Source organism: Rhinatrema bivittatum, chromosome 6, assembly GCF_901001135.1.
Source record: "Rhinatrema bivittatum chromosome 6, aRhiBiv1.1, whole genome shotgun sequence".
Classification (NCBI taxonomy): Eukaryota; Metazoa; Chordata; class Amphibia; order Gymnophiona; family Rhinatrematidae; genus Rhinatrema; species Rhinatrema bivittatum.
In genome coordinates, this window is record NC_042620.1 from 8,850,583 (window position 1) to 8,873,466 (window position 22,884).

A 22,884-nucleotide genomic window follows, 5' to 3' on the forward strand; every position below is an offset into this window, starting at 1 on the left:
ATCCTTGTGGTACACCTGATTTGGTGGAGTACCAGTTTGATTTTGAATGTCCTAGGGTAATATGCTGTGATCGATTTGAAATGAAAGAGGAAAACCATTTTAGTACTGAACCTGTGATACCTATGTGGGATCGATTGGGTAATAGTATGTTGGGATTTAAAGTATCAAATGCAGCGGAGATATCAATTAGAACTAAAATGTAATTGGTATTAGAGTCAAAGTCTCTAAAAATGAAATCAAAAGATGAAAAGTAAAGTTTCAGTACTGTGAGATTTTCTGAAACCATGTTGATTCTTGTGTAATAAATTTTTGTTTCAATGTAATCAGAGATTTGGCGTAAAACAACGGATTCAGTTATTTTTGCAATAGATGGGAGTGAAGCAATTGGTCGATAGTTTGTCAAATCAGAGGGGTCATGGTTTTTCTTTTTTGGAATTGGCAAAACTGAAGTTTTTTTGAGGGAATCTGGAAAGTGACCTTGTGATAGTGAAGCATTAACTATTTTGGTGATGGTGCAAAATGTTCTCTGATTTCGTTAAGTAGGTAACCAGGACATGGGTTAAATGGACTATTTGATGGTTTAGATTTAGATAGGATGTTAATGACAGAATCAATGCTAATATTTGTAAATTCTGATAATGAATAAACTGGATGTGGCATTGATGGATTCGGAATAGGCAAAGTTTCAAATTCGGCAGATATATTTGTTTTCTTTTCAAAATATTCAGCTTAAGTCGTCTGAGATTGTCAATGAGGTAGAATCTGGGATTGTTGTAAGATTTTTACTATTGAGAATAGAACTTTCGGATTTCCGTAAGCGTTTTTTATTTTTGTTGCATAAAATGACTTTTTAGCTATTTCTTTTTTATATTTCCGTAGAATGGCATGAAATTCTTGTTTTCTGTCTGGATGTGGATTCAGTCTCCATCGTCGTTCTAGATTTTGAAGTTTGCGTTTGATTACTTTTAAATGGTCTGTATACCATGATGCAGTTTTTCTCTTTGACATTTTGTAGGGTTATCTAAGTTATTGGTATTACATTTTGTTAAAGAAAACTAACATTGCAGACTAAGTGAAGTGCAGTAAAGTTCCTTATATCTGAAAACTCCCATTATCTGAACCAAATTCTGGATAAAAGGCGCTGTATTGTATTAACCTTGGTTGCAAACTATTTGCCAAGTTCTGTCAGGGCAAGGTTTGCTTTGTAAAGGGACTTCATACCAGTGAGGCTATTTTTCTTTTTTTTAAAGACTGGAAATCTTTTTTTTTTAGATGTGGCCTTAATCTCATAGTGCATCATCTTTGTATAATTCTGTTGGATCAGCGAAAGGTTTCTAACTTTGCAGTCTTGTTTTCTCTAGGCCCAGTATGGTACAACTTTGCAGTATTGGACTCGTCTTTAAAAAAAAAAAAAAAAAAAAAAAAAAAAAAAAGCTGGCTCCAATAATAAAGCAGATTATTTTTTCTTCTGATGTTTCTTAAAACTTTCTTAATGCATACAATTTTAGCATTCACAGGCCGATACATTTGGATTTGTGTTTTCGATGCGCTAGCTTTACCCCTTATTCAGTAAGGGGTAATAGCATATCGAAAACGCGCGGCCAACCCCCCGAAACTAATAGCGCCCGCAACATGCAAATGCATGTTGATGGCCCTATTAGTTATTCTCGTGCAATTCAGTAAGTAAAATGTGCAGCCAAGCCGCACATTTTACTTTCAGAAAGTAGCGCCTACCCAGAGGTAGGCATTAATTTCTGCCAGCACCGGGAAAGTGCACAGAAAAGCAGTAAAAGCTGCTTTTCTGTACACCCTCCGACTTAATATCATGGCGATATTAAGTCGGAGGTCCCAAAAGTAAAAAATAATTAAAAAAAAAAAAAAATTTAAAATGGGCCCGCAGCTCGCGGGTTGGAAACCGGACGCTCAATTTTGCCGGTTTCCGAACCCGTGGCTGTCAGCGGGTTTGAGAACAGTCGCCGGCAAAATTGAATGTCTGCTGTCAAACCCGCTGACAGCCCCCGCTCCTGTCAAAAAAGAGGCGCTAGGGATGCGCTAGTGTCCCTAGCGCCCCTTTTTACTGCGGGCCCTCATTTGAATACTAAATCGCGCACGCACAGGAGAGTGGGCGCTCGTCCGCTCTCCTGCGACTTTTACTGTATTGGCCTGTCAGGTTAATCCATGCCAGTGGGTTATGTGCCCCTGCCAGCAGATGGAGATGGAGCAAAACTGACGTCACGGTATATATACCCCTACACCAGCATCAGCCCCGCCACTATTCTCTATCTCCAGCAGATGATGGATGTGCATCTCCCTACTAGGGATTACTTTTAAAATAAAATATTGAAAATAGAGAAAAAGGAGTAAATTAATTTGTCCCGCTCTCCTGGGGTGATACCTTACAGTCCCTCCCTCAGTCGAGTTTTCCTGAGGTGATATCTGCAGATCTCTCCCTCAGATGATTGCCTCAGTCTGGTAACTGGTTTTCCGGTGTGGACTTAGCTGTAGAGAGAGAAACAGCTGAGAGGCTAGTGGGTGCAGGAATCTGAGCGCAGCAGCGAAGCCCTTTGCCCTCTCACCTCGCAGCCGGAGACAGACTTTATACTCGGCCGGGACAAGCTGAGTTCAGGTAAGGAGTGTCAAAAAAAAAAAAGGGAGGTTTTCCATTCCCCTTCTTGGGTCTGAGCCTCGATGCGTCGATCCAACATCTATTCATGTCTCCGAGGTTGCTGGGGAAGTCATAGCAGCTTGGTGGGTTGAGCGTGCACTTTTGTGCTGTTTGTCATATTTAGGCATCTCAGCTTGTCTCCTCCCCCCCCCCCCCCCCCCACACACACACACACAATTGTGTCAGTGTTACGTGGAGGCTCAGGGAGAGGTTTTTTCTTTTTCCTCTGGCTGCATTTGCTGAGCTCACCCTTCCCAGCATGATGCAGGAATGAGTCCGGAGGGGCACCTGTCAGAGGTGTCGCCTGGTTTTGGGGTTCCCCTAACTGGAGTGTGAGCAGGGGAAGGCTTCTCAATGGGGGCAGGATCAATGCCCCCTGATTTTGGTATGGACCACGGGTGGCGTAAGTGAGCTTTTCTGTGTGCAAGTCTGCCGTAAAACACCTTGTAGGTTGAGCAACTGTTTGGTTAGGCCCCACTCACGGGATTTGCTTAGTTACAGACGTGGTAGGCCTAAGAGTTCAGGATCGCAGGTAAGTGTCGGAGTGTGTCTACACTTGCTACGGGTCACGTTGATAGAGACCCAGGTGACACGGATAGTGAAAGCGGCCCTTACTCCCTGGAGGATGGGAAGTTTCTCGGGTTGGAACTGTATAGCACATTGTTGCATTTCTTTCATAGAATGGGTTGCCAGCTCATATCACTCAGGCACTGAAAATGCTGGGTGTGCTTGGTGCTGAAGCCAAGCAAGAATCCTGTTAGATTCCTTACGTGAAACGTTATGAATGATATTCAAGAATTGATTGATCTTGAATGGGGCGTCTCAGATGGTATTTTTACAGGGTGATGAGCCATGGTAGTGCTGTACCCCTGGATCTGGCAGAGAGAGAGCAGTTGTGCTTCTGAAGGTGGATGAGTTGGTGTGTGCTGTCATCAAGCAGGTGACTATCCCTGTGGAAGGGTGAGCGTCTTGGAGGCGCAAGGTAGGATAAATGAGGCTATGCTTAAGCAGGCCTCAAGGTGGTGGTGATGAATTGCAGATGGCCTCTTGCTGCTCCCTGGTAGATCGATCTTCCTTGCTCTTTCTCAGGAAGTAGATGAGTCTGGTTTGAATTTGGAGCAATGCCCCGCTGCCTCACCACACTTGGATGAGCCTGATCTTGTCTGATCTCAGAAACTAGGGTTGAGCGTCAGCTATGGCTGACAAATGGGTGCTGAGACAATTCAAAGCCTACTTTTACGAAATGGCCTTTTAAGGATTACATTGGTTTGGGAGTAAAAAAAGAAAAAGAAATGGCCAATAAGGGGGGGTGAATCCCAGGTTCCTCAGTTACCAGAGGATTAAAAGCAGGCACCACGCTTGCTTGGTATGATACATCGTGCTGGGGGTTTCAATTGTTTTTGACCCTACAGAGGAGCAACTTTTCATAGGGCTCGACCTTTGGGTAGATTTCAATCTTTCATCCCAAGCAGCTCAGATGGGGTGCAGGCTCAAGTAGTGGTGCCCTCCCGAACCCCTCAATGAGTGTGGGCCGATCCACTCTCAGGAATAGGAGGTAAGGGGTAATCTGTGTCTCCTTTTTATTGGAGGTGGATCAAGACCACGTCAGAGCAGTGGGGTCTGGAGGTAATAAGAGATGGCTGTGTTCAGGAGTTTCTCGGCGTGCCTTGGGACATTTCATGGTGACTCCCTGCAGCTCTCTGCAGAAGAGACATACAGTGGGAGTGTAAGTTGTCAGGACTTTTGTCTGCGGGCTGTGATACGAGGGCCCATGTCTTAAGGTAATTTGGGACGATATTCCTTCGCCCCATCCTGGATCTCAAGGGAGTCAACCACTTTTGCAACTGACTCGTTCCTGCATGAAAATCTTATGCTTGCTGATAAGAGCAGTACAGACAGGGGAGTTTAAGTCTCTGAGTTGTCATAGGGGTATCTGTATATTCCTATCTGGCTGGAGCATCATTGGTTTGTGTTTCGCTGTTTTGGGTTGACATCACTTTTTGAGTGCTACCCTTTGGTTTGGACACCGCACCCAGCACCTTCTCTAAGGTCGTGGTGCTGGTAGCACAGTGTTGAGTGAGGATGACATTCTTATACTCTTGTTATATTTTGAAAATGTATAAATAAAGTTAAACTTGATTGGAAATAGTACAGAGATCAGAATAAACAATACAGGAATATAAATTGAGGAAATAATAGATCTCAAGTACTTTATCAGATCACAAAGTGGGGAAACCAATGTAATTTAAAGAAGAAATAAAATACAAAGAAATCAGATGAAAGCTAAGGGGAGATCTTCAACAAAATTATTAGCGCCCAGAACCATGAAAATCATTGACCGATTGGGGGAGTAGGATCCTGTCTGCTTTGACTGAGGAAAACATTCACTTAAGAGGAGTCGAAGCATATTTGATTCCTTGGTATTTAACAACATACTTACAAGGAAAATACAATCAAAATAATGCCCCCAAATTCAAAACAGGATGCATCAGAGGAAACGTTTCCTTTTGGATTGGGTGGTTTTAGCTACATCTGGAAACATATGAATCTTAAGCCCTAAAATGGAATCTCTCTTCTGAAAAAACTTCAAGATAGTCACGATCAGAGCCTAATACAAAAGTAACAAGCAAAATTGAAGGTTGAATTTCTTCATCTTCTGATTTTTCAAGAAAAGGAGAGATGTGAAGATTCAAATCAGCAACAGCAGGAATTACTCACCGGCTTAACTTTCTGGTTCATAGGAGTATAATAGGCTTTCGATATAGGAGGAAGCAAACTTTCAGAAATAGATAAAATCTCCATAAAATATTTGCATAACAGCTCTACAGGAGATGACCTCTTTTTCTTAGGAAAATTAATGATCCTAATATTCCTGCGGCGAATATAGATGACCAGAAGAAACCACATCTACAGTTTTCTGTAAAGCTGCCTTCTTAATTTCCAGTGAATCAGCTCTTGATGAAATATCAAGCATTTGAGAGTGAGTAGCTTGAACCGAATTAGAAAGGTCTTGTTGTGAGACAAACTGTGCAACCTGAGTAGAAAGGTTTGCAATAGATTCCCAGTTGATATTCAGTGCAATGTTGGTAGGCTGCTTAAAGGAACAAACTGTACCTCTTTAGAAACGTCCCCTTTCGTGGAAATTGAAGACAATGAATCAGGCAGAGGTTCAACTCCTTGAACATTCAGTCAAGAGAAACCTGACTAGAATCTGACATTCGGGCACCCCCAGATGCTGCTGAGATGGTCGCTCCGATGTCATCCGAAAGCGACGGATGGAAAACGCTACCATTGACAACTTCAGCGGCTACGGGAGACCTGGGTTGCAGAGGAATACGGCGCATCTCTAGGGATAATGACGACTCCAGGTCTGGCACAGTCACATAGGAAGATCAGAGCTCTGAGAGATGTGCTTGTCCATTGGACCAATTGGAGAAGAAACCTCATAAGCTTCTGAGTATACTCTAGCCTTACCCTTCCTGTTGCCCATGACCAAAACGAGGAAAAAGGTAAATATGAAGCAATATTTTGAAGAGGTAAAGAAGAATGAAGCTGCTTCCATCAGCAAGTAGCTATCTTGGATCTCCCGAGAGAGGATGGCATTCTAATCAAACCAAGAGCTATGAGAGAGAATTTTCAGGCCCCACTCAAGGTGATCTCCTTGTTGCATGAACTAGATTGGATGGTGATCTTGGCCAGGAGCAATCTGCAGCTATCCCAGACACTGGACTATCTAGGTGTTTGTTTTCGATACAAAGCAAGATATGTGTCCCTGTTGGGGTCTGCATTCAGAACTGGTAGCACAAGTGAGACTATTGACAGAAACAATATGCCCAGCGGTGTAGTCTTATCTACAAGTGCGCGAGGGTTGATGGCAGCCATCTGAGAGGTGGTTCCATGGGCAAGGGTGCATCTGTGTCCTCTTCAGTGCACACTGCTTATGCATTGGAGTCCACAATCTCAGAACTTCTTGATACAATTTCAGTTACTGGTGGAGATCAGCATCTGACTCCAGTGGTGGTTGCAGGTGGAACATCTAATGAGGAATGTTCGACTATGAACCCCGGACTGGCTACAAAGCATGACCAATACAAGCCTCCAGGGTTGAGAGGCTTTCTTTCGGGAGTTGAAAGCGCTGGGGTGCTGGAGTACAGAGTACCACCTCTTGAGCGTCGATCGGCTGGAAACCCATACCGTTCAGTTGAATTGCTTGCGATTTTTTGCTTGCTTGCAGGGTTGAGTGGTCTGGATAATTTCAGACAATGCGTCAACAGTGGCTTACATTGATCAATAGGAGGAACCAAAAGCCAGCAAATGTCACAGGAAATAGCCCAACTCATGGAATGGGCGGAAGTACATCTTCAGGAGATCTCAGCCTCGTACAATGCAGGAAAAGACTATGTAACAGCTGCCCTTCTCAGCAGATTAGATCCAGGAGAGAGGAAATGGTACAATGAAGCATTCTAGCTCATATTGGGCTTCTGGGACCTTCTGTTTCTAGGCTTGTTAGTGACTCACACAATGCAAAGTTTCCTTGCTGTTTCAGTCCCAGGAGAGATTGGAAATTTTTGGGCATTGATGACCTTGGGCAGGAGTGGCCAGAAGGCAAGCTTCTATATGCCTTTTATCCGCTGAAGTCCATTATGGGCAGAATGATTCGGAAATTCAAGACACATACAGGGTTGGCCCAGGAGAGTGTAGTCTGCAGATCTGCGAAGGCTTCTGGTGGAATATTCTCTCCAATTACCAGCCAAAGGGATCTGCTGCGGCAGGGGCCTATTCTTCTCAAAGATCCGAATTGATTTTTGTCTTACAATGTGGCCCTTGAGAAGGTTCGGTTGCAGAACCATGGTAAGTCCACTGCGGTGTTTTCCACCTTACTTCTAGTGCAAAAGTTATTCCCTTCCTTAGCCTATGTTCATGTTTGGTGAATGAATGTTTTTGGTTTGGTGTGAGGAACGAGGGGTTCATTCTCGTTCAGTTGAAATCCTGCTGAGTTTGGATTTTTGCAGGATGGTTTGTTTAAGGATTTGGTCCTTAATTTCTTGAAGGTACATGTGGCAGCTCTGGTCTGTTTTTCAGAGGTTGTGGCACGGTCTTGAAAGGGCTAAAACATCTTCGTGCCCCCTTATGGTTGCCGGTGCCCTTGTGGAGTCTTAATCTGGTTCATCCCACCTTTCAACCATTGCTTAGCCTTTTCCTGAGGTTACTTAGTAGAGGATGATGTTCTGTGCGTAGAGTTTCCGAACTGCGGGTTCTGTCTTGCCGGGAACAGTCTCTGCAAGTGTCTCCGGGAGCGGTTCAAATGCAAATTGTTCCATCCTTTTGGCCAAAGTGGTCTCAAATTTTCACTAGAATCAATTATCCCTGCTGACTCGGGGCAGAAGAAGAGAGGTGGATGAACATCACTTGTTATGGACCTTGGGTTTTAAGCAGCAGCATGTTTTGAGGTATTGGAGGTTTCTAAACATCTAAGGAAGACTGACCGGAGGTTTATACTCTACTATGGGAGTAAACAGGGTGAGCCAGTGTCGCAGGCTACAGAAGCCCACTGGATTAAGGTTAGCACTCATTTCTCTAGGGCTCAAGCAGTCTCATGGGTGGAGATTAGATGATTGTCTCCTGTCGAGATTTGCCAAGCTGCAACATGTTCTTTCTTTCTTCAACTTCCAGGTTTTATTACCCTGATGTGCAAGCATGGGAGGATGCAGCCTTCATGTGTGAGGTGTTGATCGGACCGTGGGCAGCCTTCCACCCTGTTCGGGATTGGCTTTGGTTCATCCCACTGGTGTGGATTAACCTGTCTGAATGCTAAGAAAGGAGAAATTACTACTTGCCTGATAATTTCCTTTTCTTTAATGAGGACTGGTTAATCCACCTTCCTGCCCTTGGTTGCCAGATGGTGGTGCCATTATCCTCCTAACTGGCTGCGTTTGCAGGGATTACTGGTAAGTGTCAGATCCAGTCCCTAGATTAGTGATATTACACTCCTTGTCTGACCTCAATGGAATTTGTTGCCAGAGGATGTGGTTAGTGCAGTTAGTGTAGCTGGGTTTAAAAAAGATGGATAAGTTCTTGGAGGAGAAGCATCAGTAGCATGGAATATACTCAGTTTTTGGGTACTTGCCAGGTACTTGTAGCCTGGATTGGCCACTATTGGAAACAGGATGCTGGACTTGATGGACCCTTGGTATGACCCAGTATGGCATTTTCTTATGTTCTTTTGTTCTTTTTTTCTGTTAACTGATTGTTTGAATGGTTGTCTTAATGGCTATGATCTCTATCCCTAACACCATCGCCAAACCACTAGCTAACATCATTAATTCTTCGCTCTCCTCTGGCATAGTCCCAGACATTCTCAAACAAGCAGTGGTTAAACCCCTTCTCAAAAAACCTTTACTAGACCCAAACGACCCTTCGAACATCCGACCCATCTCAAACCTTCCCTTTATCTCTAAAATTATGGAAAAGATAGTTGGCTTTTGCAAAGAATACACAAGAACATGCCATACTGGGTCAGACCAAGGGTCCATCAAGCCCAGCATCCTGTTTCCAATAGTGGTCAAACCAGGCTATAAGTACCTGGCAAGTACCCCAAAACTAAGTCTATCCCATGCTACTGATGCTAGTAATAACAGTGGCTATTTTCTAAGTCAACTTGATTAATAGCAGGTAATGGACCTCTCCAAGAACTCATCCAAACCTTTTTCAAACCCAGCTGCACTAACCACATCCTCTGGCAACAAATTCCAGAGTTTAATTGTGTGTTGAGTGAAAAAGAACTTTCTCCAATTAGTTTTAAATGTGCCACTTGCTAACTTCATGGAGTGCCCCCTAGTCCTTCTATTATCTGAAAGAGTAAGTAATTGATTCACATTTACCCGTTCAAGACCTCTCATGATCTTAAACACCTCTATCATATCCCCCCTCTGCCGTCTCTTCTCCAAGCTAAAAAGTCCTAACTTCTTTAGTTTTTCCTCATAGGGGAGCTGTTCCATATTGGCAGGGTGATGATAGTGTAGAGGTATATATACACCGTGATGTCAGCTTTGCTCCGTCTCCATCTGCTGGTAGAGATGCATAATCCACTGGTGTGGATTAACCTGTCCTCCATTAAAGAGGACAGGTTAAAAAGATATTAAAAAGACATTAAATGTCCTTATCTTCATTAATCCACGTATTCACTCTCCCAACTCACCCTCTTGCACTCCGGTACCCTGGTCAGACCACTTCCTCATTGAAACACTACTTTCCATAAATGCTCCAGCCACACAGAACCAGGCACTAAGCACAACTATTGTTTTCAGAAAACCCTGTTCGAGCGAGGACCTAATTTCAGCTCTATCCAACGCCCTATTCGAACTTGACTGCTCCACCCCTGCCGTAGCCCTGGCCTCCTGGAGCAACCTCACTCTCAGCATTGCTAATAAACCATGTCCTACCTCCAGATGCGAGTTGCTATCATCCGCAACAAATAATCAACCTTGGTACACTGCGGATCTAAAAATATTAAACAATCTCAGACAGAGAATTTGGCGAAAAGACCCGTCACTGCAACATGCCTCCAGCTACAAATCTGCCCTCCACCACTACAGATTCACCACCCTCAAATCCAAACGTGACTTCTATGCGTCCAAAATACACCAGTGTACATGTACAACCCCAAGGCCCTGTTTTCTTACGTTGCTGACCTCACCAAGTCTGCACTGCCTCCCATCCAGGACAATGAAGCTTCGGCTAAATGTGAAGAACTAGCCCTGTACTTCCATACGAAAATTGCTAACATCCTCCTCAGATTCCCAAACTCCTCACACTCCACCCACTCGCGCCCTGACCCAATTTCTGCCTCCTTCAACTCCCTCAATCTTACCTCATCTAAGGAAATTGAATCAATTCTAAAAAAAAAAAAAAAAATTCAAACCAGACAGCCACACCATGGACACCATCACCAAACCACTAGCTAACATCATTAATTCTTCGCTCTCCTCTGGCATAGTCCCAGACATTCTCAAACAAGCAGTGGTTAAACCCCTTCTCAAAAAACCTTCATTAGACCCAAACGACCCTTCAGTCATCCGACCCATCTCAAACCTTCCCTTTATCTCTAAAATTATGGAAAATATAGTTAATTCCCAACTTATGGCTTATCTTGAAAGCAACAAGATCCTCCACCCATCCCAGTTTGGTTTTTGCAAACACCTTAATACACAAACTCTTACTCTCCCTATCTGACCACCTCATCAGGGGTATGGAACAAGGTCATTGCTACCTTCTAGCCCTATTGGATATTTCCACAGCATTTGATACTATCAATCACAACCTCCTCCTCACCCATCTGTCGGAAATAGGCATCTCAGGCTTAGCTCTGTTGTGGTTCAAATCCTATCTATCCAACAGAAAGTTCTGTTAAAATCGGTAATGCAGAATCTACACCTTACTCCCTGTCCCAAGTTGTCCCACAGAGTTTCCTCCCTTTCCTCTACCCTATTTAACATCTATCTTACACCCCTCTGCCATCTCCTATCGGACCTTGGACTCAAATTCTACCTCTATGCTGACAACATCCAAATCATTATACCCATCCATGATTCATTATCTGAGGCATTGAAGCTCTGGGACTCTTGCCTCGCGTCCATCAACAGTTTTCTTACAAACCTCCACCTGGCCTTAAACACCAACAAAACTGAACTGCTCCTCATATCCCAACACCAAACCCCTAAACCTGCGCTCACTAGTGATCCCGCCTATCATGCCATATCCTCTCAGCCTTTTGTGAGAGACCTCTTGGTCCTCCTTGAACAGCAACTGAATCTAAAGAAATATATCAATTCTATTCTCAAGGAGGGCTTCCACAAGCTTAATGTCCTAAAAAAACTAAAATCCCCACTCCACTCTCATGACTTCTGCACTGTCATTCAGGCCACCCTCTCCTCCAAATTGGATTATTGCAACTCCCTCTTGCTAGGGCTTTCCTACTCCACAATAAAACCACTTCAAATGCTCCAGAACGCAGTCGCTAGGGTCATCACAAATGCCCGGAAATCTGTCCACATCACTCCCATCCTTAAAGACCTCCATTGGCTCCCTATTCCATCACGCATCCTCTATAAATCTCTCTCCATCATTCATAAATCCATCTATTGCCACAATTCCAACTGGCTCAATGAACTCCTCTGCCCTACACTCTCCTACCGACCCTCCAGAGCAAACAATAAAGGAACCCTCCAGGTTCCCTCTCTTAAAAAAAGGCACACCTCACCTCCACCAGAGATCGTGCCATCTCCATTGCTGGTCCCTCGCTATGGAACGCACTTCCCACCTTTCTTCGTCTTGAGCCCTGCACCACCAAATTCAAAAAGAAATTAAAGACATGGCTCTTTAAGCAGGCCTACCCTGATTAGACTCACTAACATCACCCCCTTGCCATCCTCCATATGAACCGAGCCTATAAAAAGGTTTTGTTCAATTTGTTCAACTGAGCCTGTAAAGTTTTTGTTGTCAAATGTTACTTTAGTACATAACTTGTTGTTTGCATTATATTCCTCTCTGCTTTGTCTCTGGCCCCCCTCGGCCTCTTTCTGTTCACTACCCATCCCCATTACCTGTTTTTTGTAGTTTCCACCTGCTTAGTTCAGATATAAACAGATACGATGTTCCCTACTAATGTCTGTATATAACAAATTTTAAATAAATAAAGAAACAGAAATGATCCCATAAGTAGTAATTTCTCCTTTGCAGAGAGCGAGGTGCAAAAGGAAGAAGGTATTGCCTATCACCACATGGTACATATTCAGAGGAATTAATTTGTTGTGAGAGGTTTGGCCATGATAGATACTAGAGATGTGAATCTGAACCAGAATCGGTTCGGATTTCAGTTCCGATTCACATCTCTCTAGATGTGAATCTGAACCAGAATCGGTTCGGATTTCAGTTCCGATTCACATCTCTCTAGATGTGAATCGGAACCAGAATCAGTTCGGATTTCAGTTCCGATTCACATCTCTAGATACCAGAGAGCCTGTCTTATCTTTCTTCTAATGAAGGGACCTAGGTGATCTCAAATTCGTATTGAGGTGGTTCTTACATCAAGCCAATCAACAGTATCGCAATCTGCAAAATAAATTCCTAGTTTAGAATGTAAAGTTTGACAGTTCTTTTTCCTTGCTTCAGGTGGACGGTTGTGTGAGGAGATGTTGCCTTTGTCAGCTTGAGCTTCTAGTGACATGGCCATTGATGGCCTCTGCAAGTACCGAACAATTCAATATAAGCTTTGGAAAGAACAACCATCACAGGTCACGGAGCTTCAGGGTCCAACTTGCTGAGAGACCCCAAGACAGCAATGCCAGGAGCCCCCCTGTGCAGCAGGTGAAGTCAATCTGGAGGTTGGAGAGGAAGAATGTGAATTCGGTACAGGATCAAAAGCTGGGTCACTCAGGGATTCCTCCTCAACGAACCTTATGTTTCTACTCGGATCCATTTTGTAATGCCAATGTTACTCCACCACCACTTACAACAGCTGCACAGAGTACAACAAAACAGCTCATCCATTCTCTCAACAACTCTTCTGAGGGTACTTTGCCTTCTCAGCAACCTGCTCATTCTTCTGGATGTAAATCCTATCAGAAACTGGAATCTCTGTGCCTAAAGTTTGGGGGTTTGGGAAGGAGAGACCTTTCGTCCCCCTACAGGAATCCACTAAACTGCACCTCTGTCACAAAAGTTGGTATAGCTGAGAGTGTCATGTCGTCATCTTTGTCATCCTGTGCGAATCCGTACCTCCCACCAAGTGCCACTGGGGAGCTGCCAAACCCTGGGGTGAGGAGCTCACCGCCTAACAGCTCAGGAAAGCTCATTTCCAATTCTTTCAAGCCAGCACTAAATACTAATTTATTCTTACGGCCAAACAGTGCTAAAGTGCCTTCATATCAGTCCAGACAGAGTAGAAAGGTGAAGACTGCCCATCTACCTCAACCCACTGCACCTGAGGCTTGGCATCATTCTGGGGGCACTGGAGATGGGGTTGCCCCAAGCCTTCCCCTCAAGTCTCTCAAGAACAGTCCTGTTTCTTTGGAAACAGCCACTAATGTTGCAGTTGCCTTGCATGATCAAAGTAGCACATCACTAAGACTGGATAAAGCTCCTTGTCAGATGGAAGAAAATGGGAAAGGCCAGAAGATCTTTCATGCCAGGAACAGAGAGATGAGGCTGACTGAAGCTGTGAAGAAAGTGATGATAAGCAGCTGGGGCAAAAATAAGGGCAGTGACTTCAGCTTGGACAATGAACATCAGACAGATGTAGGCTTACACAACGATGTGCCCAGTGGGAGCAGCAGAGGGCAAATGCAGTCTGCGTCTCAACTTACTTCCAAGGAAGAAGGCAACCAAACACAACCTCATCTCATGGAGAGCAGAAACTTGAGCTTTTCTGGTAACCTCACGGGCAGCACCAATGTCTGCACAAAACGGATTAGTGTTCACCTCTTAGCCTCTAACCCAGACAAGCTTGACACTAGTACAAATATAATTGTGACTCCAGTTCAGATGAAAAACAAAGACCTTGCTATGAAGGGAGCTGGAGCCCAGCAAATGAATGTAAGTGACATGACCATGCAGATATCCACCATCCAGCTGGACAAGAGACAGTGCAGTCCGGAGAAAGGAAAATGGGAGGTAGACAATCTGCGAGACCTGAAGTAAGTAATGCTGAGCTACTTGCAATAGGTTTCTTGCTTGACTTCCCTAGACTTAGCTTGCCTATTCGGTAACCCTGTGAGGGATCTTCTGTACCCAATATCAGGAGACATTGCTAAGTGTGAGAGAAGCTTTATGGGGAAGGTATTTTTGTATGGAAATCATATGTGCAAATAGAAACTTTGAGTGTAACAAGCCCCATACTGTATGTTCTTGAAGGAGGCAAAAAGGAGTCTGGGGAAGATGTATTTTCAGATACAAGTAGTTGCTAAGTTGGAACTGGGAAAAGAAGTGCAGATCTGCAGGCTTTCCATTTCACTTATAGGTTGTTTTTTCTTTGCAGTGCAGAAACAGACTGGCTTCTTTCAGACCCAGTTGAGGCTGAAGATGTGGAGAAAGAGCTTCCAGATAACTTAGAACATGCCAGCAGTCAGGAGGAGAATGATGGTAAGTGAGTGCTGCTAGTAGCCGTCTGGATGCTGTTGCTGTCTGTGAGGCTTGATGAAGACTGCTACTGACCCTCTGGATGAAGTGGTTATGTGTGGTGAGGGCTGCTAGTGGTCTTCTGGGTGGTGTTAGTATGTGTGGGGCAAGGGCTGCTGCTGGTAGTCTTGTTGAGCTTACTGTGTACTGAGACCTTTGCATTGTGCTCTTTTCACACCTGGGTACTGCACAGAGCTGTGTCCTTCTTACTTTATCCTGCATGGCGGAGCATACAAAGCAGAGTTGCTTACTTGTAATAGGTGTTCTCCTAGGACAGCAGGGTGTTAGGCCTCCCACATGGGTGACATCATCAGACGGAGCCCGGTGGTGGTGGGCGGGTTTCATGAGTACTAACATCCTGCTGTCCTAGAAGACCACCTTTACAGGTAAGCAACTGCTTTCTCCTAGGACAATCAGGATGGTAGTCCTCACACATGGGTGAATATGTAGCTACAGGCTGCTCCCTAACGTTACTAAACCCACAGGCACTGAAGCAGGTGCCAATAGGCACAACAACTGTGGTGCTGTGGAGAACACAGGGAGACAGCCTGAAACAAGGGCCCTAGACAGGAAGAGATTCCCAGGAACAGATTGGCCAAAGCTGCTGTCCTGTCTGTCATCTCTGTCGAAACAGTAATGGTCAGCAAATGTGTTGCAGCCTTTCAGATCTTGGCCATGGGGACGGGTCGCAAATGGGCCACCAAAGCTGCTGTAGCTCTGACGGAGTGAGCCTTGATCTGGCCTCCATGCTGAGGGCCTGCCTGCGCATAGCAGAAGGAAATACCATCCGCCAGCCAGTTTGACAGTGTTTGTTTGGTAACCGCAGTCCCAACCTATTCTTTTCGAAGGAGATGAAGAGCTGTGTGAACTGCTGTCTGCTCAAGGTAGAAAGCTAAGGCCCTCTTACAATCCAAGCTGTGCAGATCCCATTCTCCCTGGTGCAAATGAGGCTTGGGGAAAAAGGTGGGCAAAACTATTGACTGGTTAAGTTGAAAATCAGTGATCACCTTCGGCAGGAACTTAAGGTGAGTATGAAGGACCACCCTATCGTGAACAAACTTCGTGTAGGGTGGATACATCACCAATGCCTGAAGCTCGCTTACCCTGCACGCTGAAGTGATTGCAACTTAGAAGATGACCTTCCAGGTCAGGTACTTCAGATCACAGGAGCACAGTGGCTCAAAAGGATTTCGCATGAGCCAAGCCCAACACCATGTCGAGGTCCCAGGACACAATAAGTGGCTGCAGGGGAGGCTTCAGCTGAAGCGCAGGCCCTGCATGAACTGGCCCACTATGGGCTGCATGGAGACCGGTGAACCATCAATACCTTGGTGGTAGGACCCGATGGCACTCATTGACCTCTGACTGAGTTGGTCTTCAGACCAGCGTCCGAAAGGTATAGCAAGTAGTCAAGCAACCTCGGAGTGGGACAAGAAAACTGATCCAAGCCGTGACTCACGCCAGAAGGAAAACCTCTTCCACTTCAGGTTATAAGACTTCCTGGTGGAAGGCTTCCTGGAAGCTATAAGGACCTGAGACACGCTGTCAGAGAGGTCAAGGGGCTGCAGAACTAGCCTTTCAACATCCAGGCCATCAGAGACAGTGCCCTGAGGTTGGGATGGCGCAGCCTGCCCTGATCTGCGAGATCAGGCTGGGGGAGGTCCCCAGACCAATTGGTTCTCTGACAGAGAATTCCCACAGGAGTGAGAATCAGATCTGTCTCGGCCAACAAGGGGCAATGAGAATCATGGTCCCCCTGTCCTGCCGGAGCTTCAGGAGGGTCTTCATCACCAGCGGAAGCAGAGGAAAAGCATACAGAAGGCCCTTGCTCCAATGAGGAGCAAAGGCGTCCGAAGCTGGCCATCCGTCCCCCCCCCCCCCTGTACAGAGAGCAGAAGTGGCTCACCTTATTGTTGCAGGGGGAGGTGAAGAGGTCCACATCCGGGATCCCCCAGAGGCGGAAGATGCGATCCATCACTGCTTGATCCAGGGACCACTTGTGGGGTTGGAACGCTCGACTTAGCCGGTCCACCACTACATTCTCCATCCTGACCAGGTAGATGGCCTAGAGCAGCACGCCCTTGGACTGAGCCCAGGACCAAATCTGGACAGCCTCCTGACACAGGAGAGACGATCCCATACTTCCCTGCTTGTTGATGTACCACATTGCCACTTGGTTCAGTCCACCCTCCGCTTGGACAAGCGATCTTGGAATGCCCAGAGCGCATACCTGATCACTCGAAGCTCCACGAAGTTGATTTGGCATTGAGCTTCCTGAGCAGACCACAGACCTTGTGTGCGGAGGCCGCTCTTATGCGCACCCCAACTGAAGGTGGAAGCATCTGTTGGTAAGCACAACCTGGGGGGGGGGGGGCTGAAAAGGAACTCCTTGCTCCAGATTGGGCAGACTCTCCCACCATGACGGGGAGATCTGGAGAGGTGGCATGACGCAAACGTACACTGAGGTCCTGGGTGGCTTGCTGTCACTGAGACTGCAGGGTCCACTGAGCCCTCCACATTTGCAAGCGAGCCCAGGGAGTAACATGGACAGATGTGGCCATTTGACCCAGCAAGTGAAGCAGAAGCCTGGCTGACACCTGTCACTTTCGGCGGACTTGACTCGCCAGAGAAGCCAGAGCAACACCGACCGCGAGGAAGAAAGGCCCAGGCCTGTGACGTGTCCAGGTAAAGTCCAACTGAGGCAGTAGGGTGAAATGGGACTTTGTGTAGTTAATGACAAAACCGAGGGACTCTACCTGAATGGTCAAGTGCAGGGAGCGAAACGCCCCCTCCCAAGTGGTGCTCTTGAACAGCCAATCGTCCAAGTAGGGGAACATGTGCAGCCCCAGCCATCTGAGGTGGCACCCACTATTGCCAGGCATTTGGTGAAAACCCATGGGGCTGAAACCAGGCCGAACGGCAACACCCTGTACTGGAAGTGGCTGTTGCCTACGAGGAACCGTAGATACTTCATGTGACAGGGGAAGATCTCGATGTGGGCGTATGTGTCTTTGAGGTCAAGGGAGCACAGCCAGTCCCCATTTTGCAAGAGGGGAATCAGAGCACCCAGCAAAACCATCTTGAACTTTTCTCTTCACAGATATTTGTTCAAGGCCCTCAGATCCGAGATGGGGCGGAGCCCCTCTGTTCTCTTTGGAATCAGGAAATAACAGAAGTAGAACCCCTGCCCTTGCTAATGCAGTGGTACAGGTGTTACTGCTCTGGCCATTACGAGGGCAGAGAGCTCCATCCAGAGAATTTCCTGATGCAGGGACTGGCCCCACAACGGACAGGAGCAAGAGTCCGCAGGGACTTCCAGGAAGTTCAACCGATACCAGCAACAAATGATGGACAGGACCCACTGGTCCGAGGTGACCTGTGGTCAGTGATCCAAAAAGAACCGTAGCTGACCTCCAACCAGGGGCTCCAGTGTCAAGGGTACGGACATGGGGCTTATGCTCCCTTGCAGCCAGTCAAAACGCCATAGGGCTTTCCCTGTATGTACCTGGATCAGTGCAGACCGTGGGTTGAGCCTCCTTTCCAGCAGGTGGAGACAGACCAAAACTGAAAGGGTATCCTATATGAGGACAGAGCCTACCCTGTAGCCCTTCAGTATTTGTCTGTCTCCAGCAGGTGGATCAGCTCACCCTTCGGTCTCCTGGTTTAGGCTAGTCAGCCTTTCTTTCTCTTCCTGGATCAAGCAAGTACTTCTTCCTTAGGGATTTTGGTCGGATTTCTTCCAATAAAAAAAAAAAATAGAGAGTTTAACTTTTATTCTGTGCAGAAGACGGTCCCGTCTCCTGGCTCTTGCTGGACTCAAGGGATCTTCGCCCCTTGTGCGGAGCATAGCCTAAGTCCATGATAGCTTCCAGGTGTGGGGACCGAGGCTGGTGGTCCAGTCGCTCGTCTCCCCCCCCCCCCACCCCCCCCCCCCCTTCTGGCTGCCTGGGGAGCATTGTGCTCCATTGTTGTGCTCAGTTCTGAGTTTTGAAAAAAAAAAAGAATTTTTTGGTTTTACCGGCAGCCAGACAGGCAGGAGCGTGCAGGCGTCACTCCCCTGCCTTCGCTCCTGCCGGCGGGCTGCCAATCAATTCTATTTTTAACTTTTTCTCTTTAGCGCGTGGCACATCTTTGCTGAGGACGCTGTGGGCAGCCCTCGTTGCGCCTATCATGCGAGGGGCTCTGCTCAGCCCACCTGCTGGGTGAGGAAGGCCCCTCCTCGGCAGGGCAGACAAATTTAGCCTGGGGACTGAATCCCCAGCGCATGGCCAAGGCCGTTCCCGGGTTGGCAAAGCCCGGGAACGGTGACCATCTTGGGCTTTTCTACAGCTCCCGATTTAGAGCTGCCTGAGGCTGGGGAGCCAGATTTTTGCAAATTTTTCCCCCCAACCTCCGATTTGAGCCCCGAGGCCCCCCAGAATGTGGTCCCTGACCCCTCCTCGCCCCCCCCCCCCCCCCCAGGAAATGCAGGTCTCGTTTTTCCTCAGAATTTGTCCTCCTCCTGCATAAATCCTATTTGGCTAGCTTGCAGGAGGAGGAGGAGGGGTTCCCCCCCCGGCCCCCCCCCCCCCCCAGGGCAAAGATTCCACGCCCCGCGCCATTACCTGCTTGCCCGGCCACGGAGCCTTTGGGGTCTGTTCGGGTGCGAGTGGTTCCGGGGGTGGCCTCCATCCCTGACCCCCCCCGGTGGCCCCAGTTATTCCGCATCCCGATCCCACTTCAGATTCAGCGAGCACCCTCCCGCCCCTGGAGGGGGATGATCCTAGGGTTCTCCACATGTTTCAGCAGGAGGAGTTGGAGCACCTCATCCCCTTTGTCCGCCAGGAATTGGGGCTGGAGGGACCCTCTGCGGATACCCTTACGGTCTCCTTGCCCAAGAATATGGATCCGGTTCTGGCGGGACTCAGAGCTCCGGCAAGCGCTTTTCCTTTTCATCCTATGCACAAGTTGCTGCTCTTCCATGAATGGGAGGCTCCCGAAGTGGGACTCCAGGTGGGGCGGGCTATGGATAAGCTCTACCTCCTCCCGGAGGAATGCTTAGATATGTTGAAAATTCCCACCGTGGACTCCTCGGTCTCTGCGGTCACCAAGCACACCACTATCCCTGTGGTGGGATACACGGCTCTGAAGGACGGCCAGGATTGTAAGCTCGAGGCCCATCTGAAACGTATTTTTGAAGTCCTGGCTCTGGGGGTCCGAGCGACTATCTGCAGCAGTCTCATGCAGCGGGCAGGTCTCAGGTGGGTTCAACAATTACTCAGCACCCAGGACCTCCTGTCTGCAGAGGCGGAGCAGGCTGAACGTCTGGAAGCCGTCCTCACTTATGGGGCTGATGCGCTCTACGACCTCCTCTGCGTCCAGGCGAAGGCGATGGTCTCGGCGGTATCCACTAGACGACTCCTCTGGCTGCGTAATTGATCGGCCGACCTGTCCTCCAAGGCAAGGCTAGGCACGTTGCCCTTCAAAGGTAAGTTGCTCTTTGGAGAGGACCTTGAGAAGCTTATTGATTCCTTGGGGGAAAATAAGGTTCATAAGCTTCCGGAGGACCATCTGAAACAATCGCGCTCCTTTACACCCTCCCGTCCTCACTTCCGGGGACAGAGGAGATATACGCCCCGCGGATGAGGTGGCTTCTCCAGGGGTTATTCTTCTTGGTCTCAATTTTGGTCGCAGCCCTTTCGTGGGCGTCGCTCCTTTCGCGAGGGCCAGTCCCAGCGCCCAACCCCTAAGCCTGCCACACAATGAAGTTCAGTTGACCTATTCCTTGGTCCCTTTTCTGGACGGTCGCCTCTCCCTGTTCTTCGAGGAATGGGTCAAAATTACGTCGGACCAGTGGGTCCTTGACATTGTCAGAGACGGTTACGCTTTCGAGCTTGTTTGCAACCTACCGGATTTCTTTGTATTCTCCCCATGCGGTCGTCTCAAGCGGGAAGCGGTAGAGCAAACCCTCATCAGACTATTGAGTCTGGGCACAGTTGTCCCGGTTCCGAAAGTGGAGCTCGGCGCAGGCCAGTATTCTATTTACTTTGTGGTTCCCAAGAAGGACGGGGCTTTTCGGCTGATGTTAGACCTCAAGAGGGTCAACCGGGCCCTCAAGATCCCACATTTTCGCATGGAAACCTTGCAGGCGGTCATCGCGGCGGTCCGCCCCGGAGAGTTCCTCGCCTCGCTCGATTTGACAGAGGTGTACTTCTATATTCCGATTCACCGCAATTACCAGAAGTATCTTCACTTCCACATACTCAACTGGGATTTCCAGTTTCGGGCGCTGCCTTTCAGCCTTGCGACCGCACCTCGCACCTTTACCAAGGTCATGCTGGTGGTGGCGGCAGCCTTTCGCAGGGAAGGAATCCTAGTCCACCCCTATCTGGATGACTGGCTTGTAAGAGCCAAGTCGGAGGCCCTTTGCGGACAGGCGGTGGATCGGGTATTAGCTCTCCTCGCGTCTCTCGGTTGGATAGTGAATTTTTCCAAGAGCAAGCTTCAGCCCTCCCAGGAGCTAGAGTTCCTGCGAGCCCACTTCGACACTCGAGTGGGCAAGGTCTTCTTGCCTCGTGCGCGTGCCCTCAAGTTGATCGACCAGATTCGGAATCTGCTCTCGCTGCCTCTTCCAACAGCCTGGGACTACCTGCAGGTCTTAGGGTCCATGGCTTCCACCATCGACCTAGTTCCCTGGGCTTTTGCTCATATGCGACTGTTACAGAAAACTTTGCTATCCTGTTGGCAGCCGGTGTCAGAACGGTTTCACATAGTCGTCCTGCTTTTGGACTCTACCTTCGCCGCCTTGCAGTGGTGGCTTTCGCTTCCTCATCTTCTCCGGGGAATGCCCCTTCAAGCTCCTCAGTGGATGATAGTAACCACGGACGCCAGTCTTTCGGGCAGGGGTGCGGTCTGCCTGTCCCAGTCCACCCAGGGGATCTGGTCGCCGGTTCAGACTCGCTGGCACATCAATCGGTTGGAGGCTCGGGCGGTGTGTCTGGTTCTGCAGGAGTTTCTGTCCCTGATACGCAGCAAAGCGGTGAGGGTGCTGTCCGACAACTCCACCACCGTGGCTTACATCACCCGTCAGGGGGGCACCCGCAGTCGCCTGGTAGCCCTAGAAGCTAGCTGTCTCTTTGCTTGGGTGGAACGACACCTGGATTGCCTGGTGGCCTCCCACATCGCGGGCAAGGAGAATGTTCAGGCCGATTTTCTCAGTCGCCAATCGCTCGATCCGGGAGAGTGGGAATCTCGAAAGAAACCATGGATCTGATTGTTGACAGGTGGGGTCCCCCCCACCTGGACCTCATGGCGACCTTGCGCAATGCCAAGGCCAATCGATTCTTCAGCCGCTGGAGAGAGCACGGCTCGGAGGGCGTGGATGCGCTGGCTCTCCCTTGGCCCACGGATGTCCTTCTGTATGTGTTCCCTCCGTGGCCTCTGGTGGGAAAAGTTCTCAGGAGAATAGAACTCTACCGTGGGCTCGTGGTTCTGGTAGCACCCGAATGGCCTCGCAGACCATGGTTCGCGGATCTCGTCAACCTGGCGACGGACCTCTTCGGCTAGGCCATCTTCCTCATCTACTTCAGCAGGGGCCTGTATTTTTCAACCAGGCCGATCGCTTTTGTTTAGCGTCATCGGACCAAATCCATGCCAAGTGAAGGAACCGGTACTGCATGGGCATCGATGGCCATCGATCCGATAGCGAAACAGGCCCGGGTACACGAGTCTCTGTGCCCCTCTGTACCCGAGGCACCGAGGCGCTCCCCACCGGGATCTGTGTTGGAGACTGAGCCACCACATATTCATTTGGCTGAGCCAGTAGTACCCACTGTGCCTTCTCATGTGACAGTGGATCCTATCCCAATCTCCAGGGAAGAGCTAAATGTCCTGGTCAGACAGGCAGTCATTGAGGCATTCAACAATGCCTCAATGACTGCCTGTCTGGTTCCCATACAACACCAGAGCCATCTGTGTTCGCGCCATTGTTAAACAGACTTGATGCCTTGATTGGCGCCTTCCGAACACAGCCTATGCCAGTGACACTGATGGAACCTCCGATGACT

The 22,884-nt window shown here is 48.0% G+C and overlaps 1 protein-coding gene across 6 annotated transcripts in view; it reads left to right on the forward strand.

Annotated features, from left to right (window-relative positions):
- The window catches only part of TTLL4 (tubulin tyrosine ligase like 4), a 373,628-nt gene that overhangs the window by 34,862 nt on the left and 315,882 nt on the right, over nucleotides 1-22,884 (forward strand). For all 6 annotated transcript variants that reach the window (XM_029605017.1, XM_029605022.1, XM_029605021.1 and 3 more), the window contains exons 2-3: nucleotides 12,836-14,358; nucleotides 14,700-14,803. In XM_029605017.1, coding sequence (XP_029460877.1) covers nucleotides 12,899-14,358; nucleotides 14,700-14,803 — 1,564 coding nt within the window. In that variant the 5' untranslated portion in view covers nucleotides 12,836-12,898. The remainder of the gene's footprint in view (nucleotides 1-12,835; nucleotides 14,359-14,699; nucleotides 14,804-22,884) is intronic.